Source organism: Saccostrea cucullata, unplaced genomic scaffold (assembly GCF_032062105.1).
Source record: "Saccostrea cucullata isolate Sc308-1 unplaced genomic scaffold, CSIRO_AGI_Scuc_v1 ctg286, whole genome shotgun sequence".
Classification (NCBI taxonomy): domain Eukaryota; kingdom Metazoa; phylum Mollusca; class Bivalvia; order Ostreida; family Ostreidae; genus Saccostrea; species Saccostrea cuccullata.
Window position 1 is genome coordinate 126,998 of NW_026929666.1, and position 20,438 is coordinate 147,435.

Below are 20,438 nucleotides of genomic sequence, written 5' to 3' on the forward strand. Positions count from 1 at the left end.
GCTTCTTGAAAATGTTTTAAGTAAGCATTTCCATTGCTTTAGCTGTAAAATCTGAAAATAAAGGTGATGGAAAGTCGCTGATGCAAATAATCACTACATAACGCTTCAACAAGCTCTTTCGTATCATATGCATTAATGACGGTCCGTGGACAGGAAGTACAAGTGTTTCTACACTTCGTTAGGCTAGAGAAAATTCGACCTAATCATAAGAAAAACAGACATTTAAAAATGACAAAGAATATTTCCTTCGCTCAGATCTCTATATTGATAAATCGTAGAATTTAAGCTGTAATTGATGTGTAGGGGAGTCTTGCACGCTTTAATTGAATGTCTTGGAAGGGGTGTTTTAACAGTCATTATGGTATTTTTAAAATTTAACAGATAATCAATAGACATTTTATCAAATGTATGATGTTTGGAAAAGGTGAGTTTAGCCTTACTGTATTCATTTTCAAAAATAATTAGATAAAATATTCAAATATTTGTAGATTACTGTTTGTTGCGTTTCTGCGTGGTCTGCCTGTTCGAGAAACGTAGTTCAACTACTGTAGAAGTACTTTTTTCCACGTGGTATGAATTTGCGATATATATGCGGTCACAAATTTTCCGCGGAAATTTGTCCAAGAGTACTTAATATAAATAAAAGGCAAATAGAGATAGTCTGAGAAATCCGCGTAATTTTCAACCAGCGGATCAAACGGAAATGGAGATTTCGCGGAATTATGACCCCATGGAAAAAAGTACGTCTACAGTATATTACATATTTAGTTATTTTGCTTTTATAAAATTCGTGCTTCTTTTAATTTGAAAATACGTACAAATCTAGTGCACATTTGTTTCATCCTCATTGGCGGTAGTGGGAATGGTAAAAAAGCGACATGAAATTTACTATTTAACGTTTATTTAAAGTTATTTAAATTTTTTTTTTCATTTATATATATTTGCTATAAAGTACTATTGAATATCGAATACATGTACATATTTAACATTTTTTAATTCTTTTAAAATAATCATAATCCAAACTTAAGAACAAATTAATTACAAAAGAACTAATTTTTTTTTTTTTTTGGAAATCAATGAAAATAAAAGACACTGCTTAAAAGGTCTGTTCTTACCAACGTTTTCTTGCTTCGCCATGTTTGTCAAATATGTGTTTTCTTCCGGAGTTTCTATCTCGACAAGCTTTGCTCCAAGCGCCAAACAGTGTCTCTTGAAAAGGATACATTATTACATAAAAATAATCTGAACATATTTATTTTCAAACAAAAATAATACATACTTAAAGTTTTAAAAGGACGTTCAAGTGAACCTCGAAGATGTGTGGGCTTGCTAATGCTATGATAAGCTTAGAAATGGTGCGTTAATAGCCTCATCTACCCCCTTCCTCGGGGTAGAGGTGTGGCTCTTATAGAGAAAAAGATATTTTAGCATTTGTTTTTCGAAAACTTTTAAACATAAATGGGATTGTAATATTTCAAATTGATATTTAGGAAAATTAGCATATCATATACTGTAAATCTGGAAATTTTTGCTGTAGATAAATTTTTAGCAAATTTGCGAGTTCATTACATTCGCAAAAATAATTTTCTTAAAAATAAATTACCAATAAGAAAATGTAAACAAAGCAGTGGTAATTCGAAAAATTTTGAAACGTAAAAATTAATCAACACCATTTTGACCCGAATTCGCAAAAAAACAAATCGACGTAAAAATTTCCAGATTTACGGTACTGTGTAGGAAAAAAACGAATTTTGCCAATAGTACATGCAGAAGTTTACCCAAAGCACTAAACTTTCGCGGTATCTTTGCGACCAAATTCGCAAATGAATCGCTATTCATTATAATAACAATTTAAAGAATACTTGAACAGATCTTTTTTTAAAGTCTTGTCGTACATATTGATTAAAGTTAAAACACATGTTCTGAAAAGCAGAAAATTCTAGTGGATACAGTCGAGCTACTTATCATTTTTGTTTGATAGTAAATTTGCCGTGATTGCTTGTCAATTTTCTTGATCGAATTACCGAATTGCAAAAAAAGAAAACTTCAGAATAGTAAAATACTTTTAAGAGTTCATTGAAAATTCAAAACAATTTATCTAAATCAATTCAATGATTTCGGTACTATGTTATGTTTGACTTACAGTGAAAACATAATTCTAGAGTCGTGGCTCTATAGAAATGACATACATGTATTTATTTTTTTTAATTAATACAATGTTTTTTTATGCATCTACCAATTAACAGTTACAAAGTGGAAGTAAAAACAAATTATTTGTCTTTGTTCCTTCATGCCAGGGTGTAAGAGATAATTTTTATGCAAGACGAAGCCCTAATTAAGCCCTCTACCTTTGAGAATTAAATAACTGTAGAATTGTTTGATTAAAGATTCAGTTAGAGAGAAATTATGTTTAAATTTCGGGACCAACACAGATCGTATTGTGTCGGCAAATTTTTACTGCGTCCCATGCATAAAATTTGAATAGTAATAAAACATTGAAACAGCTCATGGAGAACTCTGGTCTTTGTGTTTTAATTCATTGGTAAACCAACCATAAACAGTTATGCACTTAAACCACGCATTTAGACCGTAGTTAAGTATTCATAACAGGATATTTCTGGAATATTATATGGACATATACATCTGTACGAGGGTTGTCCCAAAATAATGTTAATAACTTTTTCAACACGCAACCAATACTAACCAAATTTTGCATAGACATGATACATTCAATGTTCTTTAAAATTGTGAATTCTAAGATATATATCTTTCATATTAATTATATTGGGATGATTTATATGAAGGCCGATATGGTCTGTCGGCGCACGACCAAAATTCAAAAAAATTTACGCATATAACTATTACATGTACATTTGTTTTTATTTCTTTGGTACTATGTAAAAGATTGAACTAAAATTTAAATCACTGAAACCAGATTCAAAATCTTTTAAATAATATGTCAAATTTTTATATAAATAGCATTAAAACAGACGACTGGTGGCATTATTTTCAAAGTGTTGTTCGAATTGAGTTTGTTGTAAAATGACGTCGTAGAATGCGTACCCGGCGCACGGAAACTTTATAAATTGTTTTGGTATGTTTTATATTCATCAGAGACGAGGGAAAAGAGTCCAGAGAGGATATTGCACACTATATTTTAGTAAAAAAATTGTTTTTAATAGTATGAGATTCAAAGGTAGTTTTTCCTCTATAATAAAAACAAAAATAGTTATTGCATGTAAAGTAGAGTACTGATTGTTTAACGCAGACATTTGGGAACGTTTTGGGCCATGAACGTCGTCAAACAAGGTGTATTCTCTGCTGCCCAAAATGTAAGGTGATCTTTCAACTACATGTAATTTAATTATGGCTAAAATATGAATCTGCTTAGGAAAACGAACAGTAATGAATTTACATTATTCCCTTAGTCAGTTGTGGTTTTTCACTATACAAAATATTCATTTGGATGTAAATAGCCTCATGTGAAGGAGAAAAGGGGACCATGACGTTATTAGAAACGTAGATTACGCTTGCGTTCGTGCGCCGACGTACACTTACATGGTTTCTTTATTTTTTCATAGTTTTCTTATTAAATGTAGTATCGTCATGAAACTTGAAATTCATGATCATAAAATGTTACTCTTTGCTATGACAAGATAAGGAATTTGATTTACATGTAGCATGGAGAAAATTAATTATGTTCCCTGTCTACGACATTTTGGGACAACCCTCGTAGGCAATGCTAATTGAAATTAAGATTACACTGAAAAATGTCTCATTTATAAAGTCGTTTTCACATGCTTAGAAGAATAATTTAACTTCGATTCAATCTTTTTCTTCGATAGGTCACAAGTTCAGTAGCAAAACCATGTCATTCGTGATACACAACCTTTCGATATTTTTGATATCAATATGCAAGCAGACATTTTTCGCTTCGACTTGCTATCTTTTCCCAGAAATTAATAAGCGGTAGTCTCTAAATCGTCTCTCATTCGTTCAAAAATGTAGTTTTTAAAAGTAAAACACTTGCTATATATTGTAGCATATATATGACATTACCTGTGCTCCTAGGAGTGCTAGTTCATTCCTAACAAGAAGATAATGCGATTTTCCAAAGACTCTCCATTGCAGAATATCTTAAAAAACAGGATCACTTTAGAAAAAGAACTGCTCTTTGAGCAACAGAATTTCTAAAATTTGATATATATCAGAACGTATAGAATAAATTAGAAAAATTACTAGCAGATTACATGCTCTGAGTTAATGATCAATTCCTTTCATGGTTTTAAACAGTATAAATTAGGACTAATAAAAATTGTGTTCCATTAAGAAGGACAGTCAAACACATACTTGTTTGAATAGAGAATTGCACAAATCCATCAAACGGTACAAGTCCATTTGCAGAGCTGGTTGCAAAGCATTTTCTAGATCCACGGTTAAAAAAATAGCTTGTACAACCAGGTAGTTTGAAACACCTTGAGGCACATTCTGACAAGTTTTGAATCTCGTTGTATTCTCTTATAATGTTAAGTGTTGGTATTTTGTTGTCATTTGCAGAAACTCGAGAAAAGTCCGAAAATTCTTTGAAAACACCATATACACAAGCATTATATTGTGAAATTAATATTAGAAATAAAATAGAAAAAGGCATGTCCATTTTGATTCATGAATTGTCTAAGGGATCTGACAAAATTGCTGGGAAATTCATACAGAATGAAAGAAAATGAATATTCACTGAGCTAACCGTGTATGTCGTAGTGCGCATGTGGAGAAATTGATCTCTTTTTGTAATTGAAAAGTAAGAATCTTCCACAGACTGTTAGAGAATCTGATTTATTATTAATATTATTATTATCATCGGTCACCTGAGCATTGTGGCTAGAAAAAAACCCAAGAATCAATCCAGTATTAAAAACCTTAAATGCAGAAGTGGTCCCGACTTAACCCTTAAAGGTGGGGGTATGATTTAAATTAACTTGTATCAATACTTGCTTGTATATTTGTTTGAATTACTGTCGCTTTTTCCTCTAAGTCTGAAATTTCATTTTGGTCCCACCCAACCCCGGGGTCATCATTTAAATTTTGTTGTTCTTGAGAGGAAGATTTTAAAATATTTTTCTATGCATTCCTATTCCATTGTGGTCCAATCCTATCCCTGCGTGTCACAATTTGTACAAGTCTGAATCTATTCTACCTGAGGATGCTTCTATATAAATATGACCAATTATGGTTTTGTTGTTCTTCAGAAGAATTTTTTTAAAGATTTGCCCTTTATATTCCTATGTAAAACTTCGATCCTCAATTGTTGCCCAGCCCTACCTCTGGGAACCATGATTTGAAGAAACTGGAATCTAAACTGACTGAGGATGCTTCCACGTTACTTTCATCTTTCCTGATCCAATTATTAAATATACATTTGTACATGTACATGTACCACCATATTTTCACTAGTTCTAAATTATCACCCCTTGAATGAGGAAGAACTGATTCCAACCAAGACAGCAACATCCATACTTACTCCACAAAGGCATCAGTAATCCCAAGTAGGATTTCAAAAATAAGATGAAATTTTTTACCGACATTACATGTACAAGTGAGAGATTGAATAATGAACTATATGACTTTCATAATTTGTTTACAGAATTATGATATACAAAAAAAAACGTGGATTTGAGAAAAATCATTTCTAATATACGAGGGTGATCTAAAAGCAATGTCACAACTGTGATAAATTTGCTATTCGTCAACGTAAATCAACAAAATTATACCAGATCGAAGCTATATTTATTATAATTAGTCCTAAAAATTCTAATTAAAATGGATTAATACTTTTCAAAATATTGAATTATATACAAAAGAGCATATATGGTACATGTAGTCGCTGCACCTAAATAACGTTATGTGACGGACTGTCCCACCGTCAGTAACTTAAACGCTTCCACTTCGTTTCATTAAAAATATTTGAGATTCACGAACACATTCACATATTTTACTTTAAAAAGAATAATTTGCACCCATTATACATTCACTGTATATATAATGTAGTCTTTTGTTAAAATTCTTTGAACAAAACTAAAAGACAAACTTAATGGGTTTTTTAAATCGCTCTAACCGTCACACATCTCTCTTTTTTGACAACGGCAGACACCATTGAACGTTTTTGACCGACCTCCCTGTTTGGTCTTCCTGTCCTCTGCTGATCATTCAGTGGTCCGTGACCCGTCAAAAATTGCAGAAACTATCTATAAACAAGTTTCTTATTCACATTCCTTTCTCTGTTTTATTATCGTAACTGGCGATTTTCCCATTTTGAAGCAAAAAAAAACGCATTCAGTCATTCTACGATAAATGGACCAATTCAAGATAAAAAGATATAAAATTTGAAAAAATAATTGTCTTAAAAAACGAAGTGACCACAAATCTGGCATCGTTAGTTTTTTACAACAATTTTAATATTATGAGTTTAAGGTAACGTTACGGATGTTAATGCTTGATCAAGCCTTATTATATTATAAATAACGCTGAATTTGACGAGTTTTTTGTTTTGATGTTCAGTATAGAACTTCAAAAGTTTCGCATGAATCTGATATCAAATTAAAATTTCGGCAAAAATATCGTTACGGAAGTTAAGGTTACGGGAGTAAATTCCTCTGTAATAAAAGTTAAAATTCTCGGCGATAGCTTAAATCAAAGCTTGTTTTAGGATATTAAACAAAAGTATGAAGCAATACGCTCCAAAAATAATATAAGATATGTATACTTTTATTGCAAAAACTTTCCAGAATTAACGTCACGGAAGTTAAATTTTTAAGAGAGACAACAGTTTTTCTGTAATTCGTTTTGTTAGTTCGATAATGCAATCGTCTATACAATGTAATAGCCGACTCGCTACTACAATCAAAGATATAAGGCTCTGTAGTCACTTTCAGATAAGTTTCAGTTCTTTTTGAAATCTGCATTCTGTTCTTGAAATTTAAAACAAAATGGTTACGGAAGTCAATCGATTTTTAGCGACATGTAATGATTTCGCATGAAAGATATCCATGCATTTCTTTGCAAGAAAAGGTTTGATTTCTTTTATAAAGGATAAAAAATCTTTTTAAACATTCATTGTAATCTGTTTGGAGATCTTCTACGGATCAGAATTTTATCTTGATTCCAACATTTCATTATTTTCTTATCGAAACTTTACCTGCATATATATAGGTATATATATTTACAAAACAATGTGTGTGTGGTGAGACTTGGGGTTGAAATCAATCATGAAATTTACAGTCAAGATATTAGAACGGTATATTTGTAAGCGACATAGAAAAATCTTAATTGGTCATGTTTTTGTAGAATGACTCATTACAGATCATTTCAGCGGTTTTTCCTATAACTACATTCTTTTGTTCAGTACATCGGATTAAAACAACAATGTTTATGATCCAAAAGGAAGGAATTCATTTATTTTTTTTTTTATTTTATTAACGAAAGACTAGAAAATGTCGTAAACGTTTTTCTTTTAAAATATTGGGCGATTAGACGCTTTTCTGAATGTACGAGGGCCGTTCAAAACTAACGCGGACTTGTTGCACAGAAAAAATATTTGACGAATAAATAAGGCTACACATAATATAAAAGAATTTTAATTTATATGGTCTTCAAAATTTCATATCAAGATGTTGTAAATTGGTATCAATTTTGAGTGATTTCTCAGGACATATCATTAAGTCACGGTGCAGCAAAATCTTCGACGTCACAGGGATTATAAAAGAAATATATGGAACGCCGTCACTGCCTTATAGCAGAACACAACAATTGCACTGCGTCAACCTTCCATTACATTATATCAATTCTTTATGACATTTACTCACACAACTATTACATTGTGTCAACCTTCTATTACATTATGTCAACTCTACATGATATTAACTCATACTACTATAGCATTGTGTGAACTTTCCTTTACATTATGTCAACTTTTTATGACATTTACTCACACTACTATTGCATTGTGTGAACTTTCCTTTACATAATGTCAACTCCATATGACAGTTACTCACACTACTATAACATTGTGTCAACCTTCGGTTTCATTATGTCAACACTTTATGACATTTACTTCCACTATTATTTTATTGTGTCAACCTTCCATTACATTATGTCAACTCTTTATGACATTTACTCACACTACTATTGCGTTGTGTCAACCTTCCATTGTATTATGTCAACTCTCAATGACATTAACCCACACTACTACTGCATTGTGTCAACCTTCCATTACATTATATCAACTCTTTATGACATTTACTCACACTACTATTGCATTGTGTGAACTTTCCTAAATACATAAAGTCAACTCTATATGACATTTACTCGCACTTCTGTTACATTGTGTCAACCTTCGGTTCCATTATGTCAACTCATTTTGACATTTACTCACACTACTATTGCCTTGTGTCAACCGTCCATTATATTTATGTCAACTCTTTATGACATTAACCCACACTACTACTGCATTGTGTCAACCTTCCATTATATTGTGTCAATTCTTTATGATATTATCAACACTACTATTGCATCGTGTAAACCTTCCTTTACATTATGTCAACACTTTATGACATTTACACATTCTTGCATTTCGTTATGTTTACTGTTCATGACATTTAATTAAACTACAATAACATCGTGTTAACCTATCATTACATTATGTCAATTCTTTATGATATTAACTTCCACTACAACATTATGTCGATTCACTATTACGTTATGCGAACACGGGTATCCTCGGCCTTTATATGAGCATAACGTATTTTCCGCGTTCTGCAAGCACTAAATTGGTGGGAGAGAAAATTGTCGTAGAAGAAATCTCAGCGATTTGGGAATGGCATCTTTAAATAAAAATTTTAAGCGACAAAGGATTGACAATCTTGAAACGTGCAAAGCGTTAACACTGCGACTGTGAATAAAGTCACGTCGAAATTCAATGGCGTTTACTTTAATCTGATAATTAAATAAATCAAATATTATGAGTCGTGCAGCAATTTTTTTCTTCTTTTTACTCGTATTTTGAATTGTTTGTTAGTTTGTTTGTTTGTTTTTTGGATAAAAGTCTTAAACTTCTGATCTTACTTAGAACATTGTCATACGTTTTTGTTATCAGTCTTGAACTTTCCTTTTTTTTAAGTGTAAACACATCGTTATAACACACGTGCACTGGTGGGTTGGGGGGAGGGGGAAATCCCGCCCTACCATCTCTAGTGACCAAAATCTACATGTACATAAAATTAATAAATTTATTGGTTTTACTTTGTAGAACATTAGTTTCACATTGAGTTTAGCTGAATTAAGTTGAAAACTATTTTATAAAACTATAAAGCCTGAGAGCTTCTCCGCTTTCCCCCTTGGTCTCCAACCATAAACCGTCCCCCTTCAGGCTTGGACAATTTTTTTGTTCAAGATTCTCAAATCCGCTACTGATATGTGCCCATGCATGCTTACTAAGACATATTCAATTGATTTAGATGAGGGATTGGTAGATTTTTATAATAAAATTCTGGCCCTGGAATGGTTGAAAAAATTACTAATTCCAGTGACGTATCATCTTTTTTCGAAAGAAGGGGGGGGGGGGTCAGCCAGAAAAAATATTCGCCCGAAAAAAAAAAAACAACTCGAGAAGCAAAAAAAAAAAAATAATAATTGTCCACTCCAAGCCCGAAAATCCTATTTCGGGGAGGGGGGTCCAACTTCGATAAGTCCTAATTTTTTTTGTCAGATATATTACATTACCCTCAGTGGACCATAATTCAACAAAAAGTGGGGGTGGGGGCTGTACTTGCAATGAACATTACATTTTCTATTGTAAAGTTATCTTTGGGAAAAGAGGGGGGGCTGATATTTTGTGTCTGTAATTCTTCCTAATCAATCAGGACCCCCCCCCCCCCTCTTACCAGTCATAAAAACACGGTCGTCAACATTCATTTTATACCAAATATACAGCTTTGAGAAATTGTAAATGTATTTTTACATCAGGTAATGCACTTTTGGAATCAACACAAGGGCGTAGTATCCGGGGGGCAGGGGGGGGGGGGGGCTGCCCCCCCCCACTTTTTTCCCCAACCTAACTTACACTATAGGAAATGTTAATTGAAAGCCTGGTTGCCCCCCCCCCCCCCCACTGTTAGAAATGTACCGAAAATGTAGTATAAGAATTGGTACTAAAAGTAGTTGACACTGAGAAAAGTTTACCTAGTAAGATGTGTTCACCTTACATCATGATGCTCTCGCCATAAAAATAAAGAAAAACCCATATCATGTAATAATGCTTTGATATAAGAGAAATATACACTCTCAAAAAGGAATGGATTTTTGACTTCATGTAATGATAAGTTTAATTATAAAACACAATTCACTTGACGTAATGCAATTTTGACCTCTTATATTAAAGAAATGAAATGATGTAAAGAAACATTCATTTCACGTAATAAAGTTTTAACACAATGTAAACATATTATCACTTCACATAATGAATTTTCGACTTCAAGTTATGAAGTGCTGACATAATGAAAGGATGTATTTACTTCATGTAATGCAGCATTGACATGATGTAAAGATATTTTTACATAATCTCATAAAAAATTGACATAAAGTAAAGATATGTTCACATCAAGCAATGATAAATTGACATAATAAATGCATAGTTGTATGCTATAAGGCAGTGTTGGCGTTCCATAGAAATATGTTATCATAATGGAGCTTTCATTTTCTCAACATTTTCCCAAGAGAACCTGTACAGTTTGAGTTACCTTATATACTCAACATCCAAACAATATTTCTTGTCAAGCTTAATATTCATTAAACAAGTAAAGAATACTATTTTTTGTTTAAAACAAAACTGCAGGTATTTATGAGGTATGGCGTGATATTGGTGACTCTCGAGAACGTTCTTTACAGGCCGTATAAAGTTTTCGTCGATAATCTTCCCGTCCTCCCGTATAACCATTTTACAGAGGTCTAACGGTCTAAATTTCAATTTGCTATTTGTGGACGAATGTCAAGAATACACTAGTGTACTTCATGTTTTATTAATCATATTTTGATTCTATGTTGGTTATATCTTAAGCATTACTCATAATTTAACAAAAGTGTGGTGCGCCGTCAATTAGGGAGACGTCATTTTCACAGTCGTTTTCACGGAATCGCATCAGTGAAAAATCAGTTTATTTCTGTTCGTACTTTAGATATAACGTCAGAAATCGAAATGCGTAATAATAGAACAATTTAGAGATACGTTTAAGAAAATAATCGAAAAATATCGCGATTTATAGAAAATTAATGAGTTACATTTTGGATTCTATATGCCTTTGCTTCAAATTTTTTATCATGCTGCGTACCTCTCCATCAGCGATATCAACATACCGATAATTTTAGTAGAATTTTTTTAAAATACAAAAAATTTGCTTAAAATTTCTTGGAATCTTTACAGTGACTGCAACGTTATTGTTGACAAACCAATCGTGTAGAATCGTTCGTGTATCGTGCGTGATCGTTAATGTAATGTGCGAGATCGTGCGTGTATCGGACTCAATCGTGTGCGATTTTAATCGTTATGCGTTAAGAAACGTGTAAATTTCGTTTTGTAAGTTTTTATTGAAATGTTTTTGATTAATATGCATTTCGATTGTTTGTTTTTTCTAAACCAAAATAAAATAAATGAAGCGCGACTTACATAATTAAAAACGGAATGAACTAATTAGAGATGTGAATAATTAAAATAGTAAGTCGTACAATGTTATGTTCTTATCAATGCAAAAAGCGTGACTTTTTGTGATAAACGTACTAAGATCAATGATTTTTTTTTATGTTCATTATGTTTACTGAAAATTAATTATGGTCAACATATCTTTTTTAAAGGCATGCATCAAAACTGGATATTTTTACAAATAAATAAACAATTTACAATACTTACACTAATATTTAGTCGGCGAATGTTCTTTTACGCAACATTATTGTCAAAGTTTCCTTTATTGGTGCTCCTCTACGGAGCATACTTTCAATCATTTTAAATTGTATTTTCTGAATGAAAAAAATGAATTTTACAATAAATGTTGAATTTCACAGAATAAAAATGGAAACATCGATTTACATAGATCTTATGAATAAATTCATTCTAATACCTTTTTTCAATCTTATCCCCCTTACTTTACATAAAGAAATCAAATCAATCAAAATTAACTGTCCGCCTACCTGTAAATCTTCTATATGTTGAAGGGTAAAATTCAGTCTTCTTTAGTTGGAGATTCACGTAAATAATAATTTTAATCTAAGATTATTGATAAGTCGTACATAGGTTAATAAATAAATTCTTTTAATCTAAAATAATTGATAAGTCATACATAGATGTACTTCCAGAAACATCCAATTCTATTTTTTACAGTTTTTCTTTTTCGGTCAATGAAATATTAAAAATAATTATTTGAACCTTAAAATATGTATTGAGACTTTTTTCGTTTTGAAAGTAATCATTCTTTTGAACCATTTTTCGTGAAGAATCGTGCGTTTGCGTTAGCAATCGTGTAAGATCGTGTAACGTGTAGAATCGTGTACATGAAGGATCATTCCTGTAACAAGTTTTATCGTGCGTTAATCGTGCAGAATCGTTCGTGTAATGTGATCGTGTGTGTACGTTGTCAACAATAACGTTGCAGCCACTGTAAGATGATTATTTTGAAAAATTTCATAACTATATGACGTCTGTAAGAGTAAATAATAGCACAGTCCGCAAAATTTTTGAACGGCCCTCGTATTCTTAATGTGTATGCATTTTTTTATTCTAACAATGTACACTTTAAAACGCGAAGTGCGGTTGTGACGAGGCGACACCCCTTATGTTTTATCTGTTTAACATTTATAAAATTAGTTCAAATAAATATCATTAAACGAAATTTTCAATTTTGATTAGATTTATTTTCATGCATCTTTTGGTACATATTTGATAATATGATGCCAAATATTAAAGATATGAACACTGTGACATTACTTTTGGTTCAACCCTCGTATATGATTATATAAGTCGCAATCTAAGCGATTTATCGCAGAAAATTGGTACATATTTTAGGAGGGAAGTATTGAATGACGAAATTTTGTCAATGCTAGGTGCATGAAGAGAATTAATAAGTGAATCAGTTTTGGTAATATTAGAGTTTTTACAACAGCGACTCGACCAATGGGTGTTAGTGATTTTACCTTAGGTAGAATTAAATTATAATTTGTGTCAGTAATTGTTTCTAAATCTACTGAAAAATTAATGCCTAGCAAGGAGAAAGTTGTTGACCCCCAATCTAACTTCAATCTCGGATGGTGAAAAACTTGGTTTGAAAATTTTTTTTTTAACCAATCAAAATAATTTTTGTTTTATTACTGTTTATTTTCAACCCAGATAACTGCGGAAAAAATCTAAAGTATCAAGAGCAGCAAAAAGTTATTTTGGCGAACCATCAAGGACAAGCGAAGTTTTTCTTCATGTTTATTATTACCTAGGTTCTCAGGTTATTAATGTATTGTAATTCTGGCGAGTTTTTGATTTCAGGTACACATTGTTAGGAAATGTATACAGGCAATGAGACCCTTAAATTTGTATGTTGTATGGAATGATATTATAAGGCTTAACAAAACTCATGTCAGCAAAAATCAAGATGTATCTTTTGTTTTCCACTACATACCTTTAATTAAATTAAATCATAAGAATGAACCAGTAAACGTCTGAAGGCAAGGAAGAGGAAAATAGGCATTTAAACTTTTTTAAAAATTCATTTTGTTTGATTTTTTTTAAACTAAGACAGGAATACTGTAATTCGAAAATTCTTAAGTAGTTATAATGACCTTGTTAGCAAGTAAAACCTATCACTGGGTCGTATATTTTCTGAAAATGTCATGCTATTTGCTAGGCCTTTATTTTTATTTTAAGTTTGATTCAGCGGTGGAAACGACGAATACTGACACTTATTGGTCGTCACTGATGTTAATATTCCATCTAACTGATTAATAAGTAGGATTCAAGGCAGGTGCGACGGGTCGACAGGGGCGCTTTCTACTCCACGGAACCTGGTCCCTCCTTTTGAATTACCAGTGTCCGTGTCTTATATATGCTCTGTTTAAAAATATGTATTTTTAATAGGTATTTTTCATAGATCACTTTTTGAAGTATTTGTGTTATAGGGTAGAGGTGCTGAGATTTCATAAAGCAAGGCTAGATGTAGTAGAAAGTAAAAAGTGTTGCTACAAGTTACTAGGTCTTTAACAATCTTGAGTATTTTGAACTTGAAGAATGCCTATGAGGGAAATTAGTAAATTATGATATATTTTTAGAATTAAAGGGACAAAAAAATAAGTTACTAAAATCAAGCTTGGAGGAAATATTAAAGAATATGATATTTACACTGTAATCCGAGACATGCAAAATGAACTTAATAAACTGGGAATTGTCTATGTATTTAAGGCAGTTCGAATATCTATAAATCCTATTTAAAATACTCAAACCTTTATTAAACATGCGTGATTTGAAATCAAATGACAGCATTGTAGTCGTAATGGTAGCACAAATATAGCACATCCAAATGTGTACACAACATTACATAAAGGAATTCTATGCATATTTGTACAGCATTAAAATGCAATTAATGTCTAAATACCATAAAAATGAACATGTAAGTTACAAAAGAAATAAACCACATGATGTGGAAGATTTCCAGTTTATACTTACAAATACTCTCCATCCATAAACATAGGAAAATGCATATTATATCTCGGATTTTGATAATTGGAACATTGCTATGCAAGGGAAAAACATATTTTGATCCAAAAGAAACACGCTTTGTAAGAATGGTAGGAAAAGACAATATGATTCCAACTCCAGCAAATATTTTATTTGATAACAAAGGTATAGTGACTTTGGCAAGATGTGGTGATAAATGTTTAGCACAGTACGGCTGCTGTTCATTTTTCTACAACAAGCTGACAAAAAGTTGTATAACAGCCACTGGTGACATCAGTGGTTTCAGTTCTATGTCAGGTTACAAGCAGTATACGATCCTTGGCACAGGTACGTATTTTACAGTGATTGTAATAACAGTCAGTACTATTTTTATCATAATTCAAATATTCGATCTTTTTCTTTCATAACTTTGATTCTGGTTATTGCGTACTCCGATTCTTACTACTACTTGTAATTTATTAGATTAGAGTTTATGCTGACTAAATAAGGCTACATGTAATCCTGCCGGAATTTGTTTATTTTAGTAATATGTTTACTACAGATATTATAAAAAAAATATTTTGAATTTCAGCAAAATCAAACCCCTGATTTGTAAATATTTGCAAGGCATTCTTAAGATTAATTTGTATTCAGAGAGTTTCTCTGTCAAATTATTTGTATTCAGAGAGTTTCTCTGTCAGATTTATTTGTATTCAGAAAGTTTCTCTGTCAGTAAGTATAATCCAAATACTCAATATATGTATTTCTGCTGCAAAGTAACTGATATTTAAGACTAAGTTGGAGTTTGCTGAATTACGTTTCCTTCTTTTTAATTATATTATATAAAATGTTGCTTTATTGGTTATGCCCCAATGCATTTGATAAGTAAATTGCAAACAATATCAGCATAGCTTTCGGGGGAAAATTGAACAAAAAAGGCAATTTAACTTGAAAACTTTTTAAAAAATTCATTTTGTCTGATTAAGAGTTATCTCTTGTATCAGAATATTATTGTACCTATGTGACATATGATTATTTTCATATTAAAGAAATACTTCAGGGATCGTGTTTTGGAACTTCACAATATCTGATAAGCACGGCTAGAAAAAGTTGGGATACTGCACAGGTAAAGGATACATGCATAACTTAATTGCTGGAATTTTTTATGTGAATAGGTTCTTTAAAATTCAGACAAAAATAAACAAACATTGATATTATATTTTATACATTTTACAACCCCACGTCAACGGCCAGAGAAGCAAACGTCATTTCTGTTTTGTCATTCTCAAGCTGTTAAAAGAATTTCAAAAAAATATACATGTATATTGATTTTTAACACATATGGTTTTATATGAAATTTTAAATAAATTGCAGTCATCCTGCGATGCTCTAGGAGGGAAACTTGCGGAAATTCAAAGTAAAGAAGAGAATTATTTCCTACAGAGCCTATCCAAAAATATAGGAGGTAATGTTTAGAAAAACAAGCTTATCTTTTAAAAAGATAGGCAAGTTAGCGCTCTAGCAAAGTAAAACACAGAAAAAAATATCTGAACCATATCTCAATTACCTGGAACGATTAATTATTCTTAAGAAAGCACATTGGTGCACTGATGAAAAGCATGCAGGGGGGGGGGGGGTTCACAATTCGGAATGGTGAGTCTTAAAGTGGGTGTTCGTTTGTAACGGCTTAATTCCTTAAGCATTGCGTATTTTACTGCTATTTCTATTTCGAGGTTAAATATTCCAGTGTGGTACTTCTTCTTTCTTGCAAATGCATCTCCCGATTAACAGCTACAAAACCTTGAAAATAAAAAATATTGTTAAAATTTTAATTAAAATTGCAAAATTTTTATTTCTGTTAAGAGGGTTAAAAGTAACGTCAAGTAATGGAATGAAAATCATTCAACCGTTAATTAACTGATTTAGCAAAGTAAAAGATGGCCTAACTTTTTTGGTACATATTTATATCCCGTATATAATTTTCACCCTAATATTAGGGTGTTGCGTTTCTATTGATTTTGAGTAAATTTCCGAGGGGTCAAATTTTCGTGTTTTAAGAGAAACATTTTCCTTCATGGGGATTTGATTTTGTGGTTTAAGAATTGTCCATTATTGATATATGTTTAAAAATGCATTTTGCGGTGGACATAAATTCTTGGGTTTCTTCATACCTTGAAAAGCACGAAAATTTAACCGCCATGAAAACTAGTGCTAATTGTAACGGGAACCGTTACAGATGTTCCCCAAACGCTCCCCAACTCCCTTTTGGTGCCATATTCCATGTAAGCTTCATTAAATAAAACAAACTCTATGCATTTGAGACTTTAACAACGTTTAACCAGAAGTATACCAAGTTCATTCAAATTTTATCATTGCACGCGTGCGCATGTGAATGCATGAGCGTAATGACAAAATCATCTTGTCTACACAATGTATATATATTTTAATATACTAAATATTAAAGTATTTAATCCAAAAGTATTAAAAAATACGCATATTCAAGTGTATTTTTTATTTTACTCTTACCACGTGCACACACGTGCATACATGAGCATGGTGACCAGACTTTCTTGTTGAAGTCCATTACATCTATCTATGTTCTAAATCCCAACCCGTTTGGTTGAAAACCAAGGGAGTTATAGCTGTTTAAAGTTTCAGCTTATCAGATTGCAGCGCACGTACACGCACATGTATGCATGTGCATACATGAGCATACCTTCTTGTAGAAGTCCATCATATATATCTATGTTCCAAATCCCATCCTGTTTGGTTGAAAACCAAGGGAGTTATAGCTGTTTAAAGTTTCAGCCAATCAGATTGCAGCTCACGTACACGCACGTGTATGCATGCGCATGGTGACTATACCTTCTTTTAGAAGTCCATTATATACATTTATGTTCCAAATCCCATCCTGTTTGGTTGAAAACCAAGGGAGTTATAGCTATTTAAAGTTTCAGCCAATCAGATTGCAGAGCACGTGCATATACTTGTTTTAATGATTATTGCTATATATCATATTGTAGGACATCCTAATGCATGGCTATGTTCAAAATTTCAAAGGATTTCGTCAAAAAACAAGAAAGATATTGAGACCTTTGTTTCAGCCAATCAGAGCAAAGCGCACGTGCATGCGCGTGACATCTTGCTATCTTGACCATGTCATCTTGTCTACGCTACTAATATATCCTTATATTATAAATTTCAAAAGATTTCATCAAAAAATAGAAAAGTTACGGCTATATCCACTGTATTGGTCATTTCACGTGTTGCACGTGCGCGCTCTTGCAAGCACGTGCGCACAAAATGGCATGTTGACAATGTCATCTTATCTACATTTATCATATGTCTATATATTCTTAATATCAAAGCATTACATCAAAAAATGTCAAAGTTACGGCAATTTCATGTATATTGGTCATTTTACGTGTTGCACGTGCGCGCTCTTGCAAGCACGTGCGCGCAAAATGACCTTCGTTCCGCAAATCTACATTACATGCCTACTTACCCTAAAAAGGTTTCGCCTTAATCGGACTTGTACTTTACAAGATCATTCACGGACAAAATTTTCCCGAGAAGAAAAATAATAATAATAAGAAACAGAGTAAAAACAATATGTTCCCCAACTTCGTTTGGGGAACATAATTAGTGAATTCACAGTATGTGCCAAAAAGCAAAATAGGAGGTGCACAATACAATACAGTAAAACTCGGTTATAGCGAAGTCCTGGGGACATGTGAATTTACTTCGCTATATCCGTAATTCGTTATATCCGTATAACGAATTCGTATATCCATTATAGCGAATTCGCAATATGCTTGTTTTCCTTCAGGTATTACGATGAAATATGTTAGGGAAGCAAATATTATAAAACATATCTTCGATAACTAAGGTTTTATTATGAATTGAATTTTATATACAAAAGCTAAAAGTAAATTAAATCAATTCAATTTTTTTATAATGTTGGAAAGTTCGTTATAAAATATGTAAATTCAATTATATTTAACCTAAATGGGACTCAAAATCAGTTCGCTTTATCCGTAAATTCGTTATATCAGAGTTCGCTTTAACCGTAAAATTTTACAAAGATATGTATAGAATTTTGCTGGGAACCCTGAAAAACTTCGCTATATCCGTGTTCGTACTAAACGAGTTTTACTGTATTTAATATATGTGAAAGTTTCATCACATTTCATTCAGTGGTATGAGAGGAGTTGCGAATAAGAGATGGGTTCCCGAAAGCGTAACAGACGGACGGACATAATGAATACTATAAACCCTCCCGCTTTTCAAGCGGGGGTATATTAAGCACATAGCTATAAGATGCATAAGTATGTGTTATTTTCTATGAAAGAAGTTATATGTTTGGCTTTTCATAGACACAGTCTGGATTGGAGGCTCAGATCGAGAGATCGAAGACACGTGGGCCTGGACAGAGAATGGAGATTTGTTATCCTTTACATTTTGGGGGGAGAAACAACCTAATAATTACCATGATCAGGACTGTCTTACCTTGTTCAAAGAATTTGATTTCTTGTGGGCTGATGAAGATTGTGACGGAAACTATCACTACATCTGCGAAAAAACAATACAATAGAAAGTTGATATTCCTTTTAGATCTTTTTTTTTTTACATTCTTGATAGCAGCTCGGACAAAAACAATGTACATTAAAAAAAAGGAAGAAACTTTGATAGGACAAGTTTTTCTTCGTCTATAAAAGATAAAATGAAACCCATAAGACACGCTCTATTGTATGATTTGTTTCCCAATAATTTTTATTTAAGATTCCGCTCCAAACTCTATATAGCAGATACATATTAAATATCTTGCATTCTTTTCGTTATAAAAGATATTTCTTTTTTTGTTTTTCCAAATTTCAACAAATCAGTATGTTGAAGATTGAAGAGGTTTAATTCCTTATAGCGTTTAAATATCTAGATGCTTCGTTATGGATATTTATTTTCAGATATTAAAAAGGCATAAAATGAATAGAACTAATATTTTTTAAGTAAAATTGTCTTTAGTTTGAAATATTATAAAAATGGGTAGTTATAATCCTATGTAACCCTTTTTTGATCAAAGCAACTTTAAGGTAATCTTGAAACCTGAAAATGTCCATAAACCAAGTTTTTCGTTGCTGTATGCAGATCCTTGACGTTGCTTCTTCCCATTTAGTTTCAGTATCAACCTGAATTGCTCCTCTGATTTTTCCATTGTGCAATAAATAATGTAGAAATTCCTCCAAATTTACCCACGGTTCCTGCCACATGTGACCCGGTAGCCACTGTTGACCATGAAAAAGCATACACTCCCTGACTTGTGGTCGTGAAAATCCCGGCCTTATTACTATAGCCATTTCCGTTGTTAGTAATTACTTTGTCATAAACCATTGTTTTGCATCCCTCGTAATCGCAAAATTTTTCGAGATATATGCATAGAATGAAACATTGCATTGATCTGCAAATAAACAATTATTAATATCTATAAGTGTAAAAACCATTATGTATGTAAATGTTTTAAGTTAAGTAAAAATATATTTCTGATATGTTAAGGTATCTCCTTGTCCTTTTTTAAACTATAAAATTAGAAATAAGACGTGTCAAAAGCTAAAGTATTACTTGTATACTAATTGCTTCGATTAACAAAAGTAAGATTTTTACCAGTGGAATTAAGAAACATCCAATGATGCAAAATTTTATCTCA

General features: G+C 32.1%; 1 protein-coding gene across 1 annotated transcript; it reads left to right on the plus strand.

The window, feature by feature from the left end:
• The first annotated feature begins 14,865 nt into the window (after positions 1-14,865).
• Positions 14,866-19,406, plus strand: LOC134281690 (lectin BRA-3-like). Its single transcript, XM_062764123.1, has 4 exons — positions 14,866-15,085; positions 15,787-15,863; positions 16,112-16,202; positions 19,114-19,406. Exons 1-4 carry the CDS (start codon positions 14,866-14,868, stop codon positions 19,329-19,331), a joined length of 606 nt encoding a protein of 201 aa, XP_062620107.1. The 3' UTR covers positions 19,332-19,406.
• Positions 19,407-20,438: the final 1,032 nt, after the last annotated feature.

Excerpts from the sequence above, each read along its gene's own strand:
- LOC134281690 (XM_062764123.1), top strand. The coding sequence starts at position 14,866 with ATGGTAGGAAAAGACAATATGATTCCAACTCCAGCAAATATTTTATTT. Across the intron at positions 15,864-16,111 it reads AAAGTTGGGATACTGCACAG|TCATCCTGCGATGCTCTAGG; the intron begins GTAAAGGATACA and ends AATAAATTGCAG. Across the intron at positions 16,203-19,113 it reads CCTATCCAAAAATATAGGAG|ACACAGTCTGGATTGGAGGC; the intron begins GTAATGTTTAGA and ends GGCTTTTCATAG.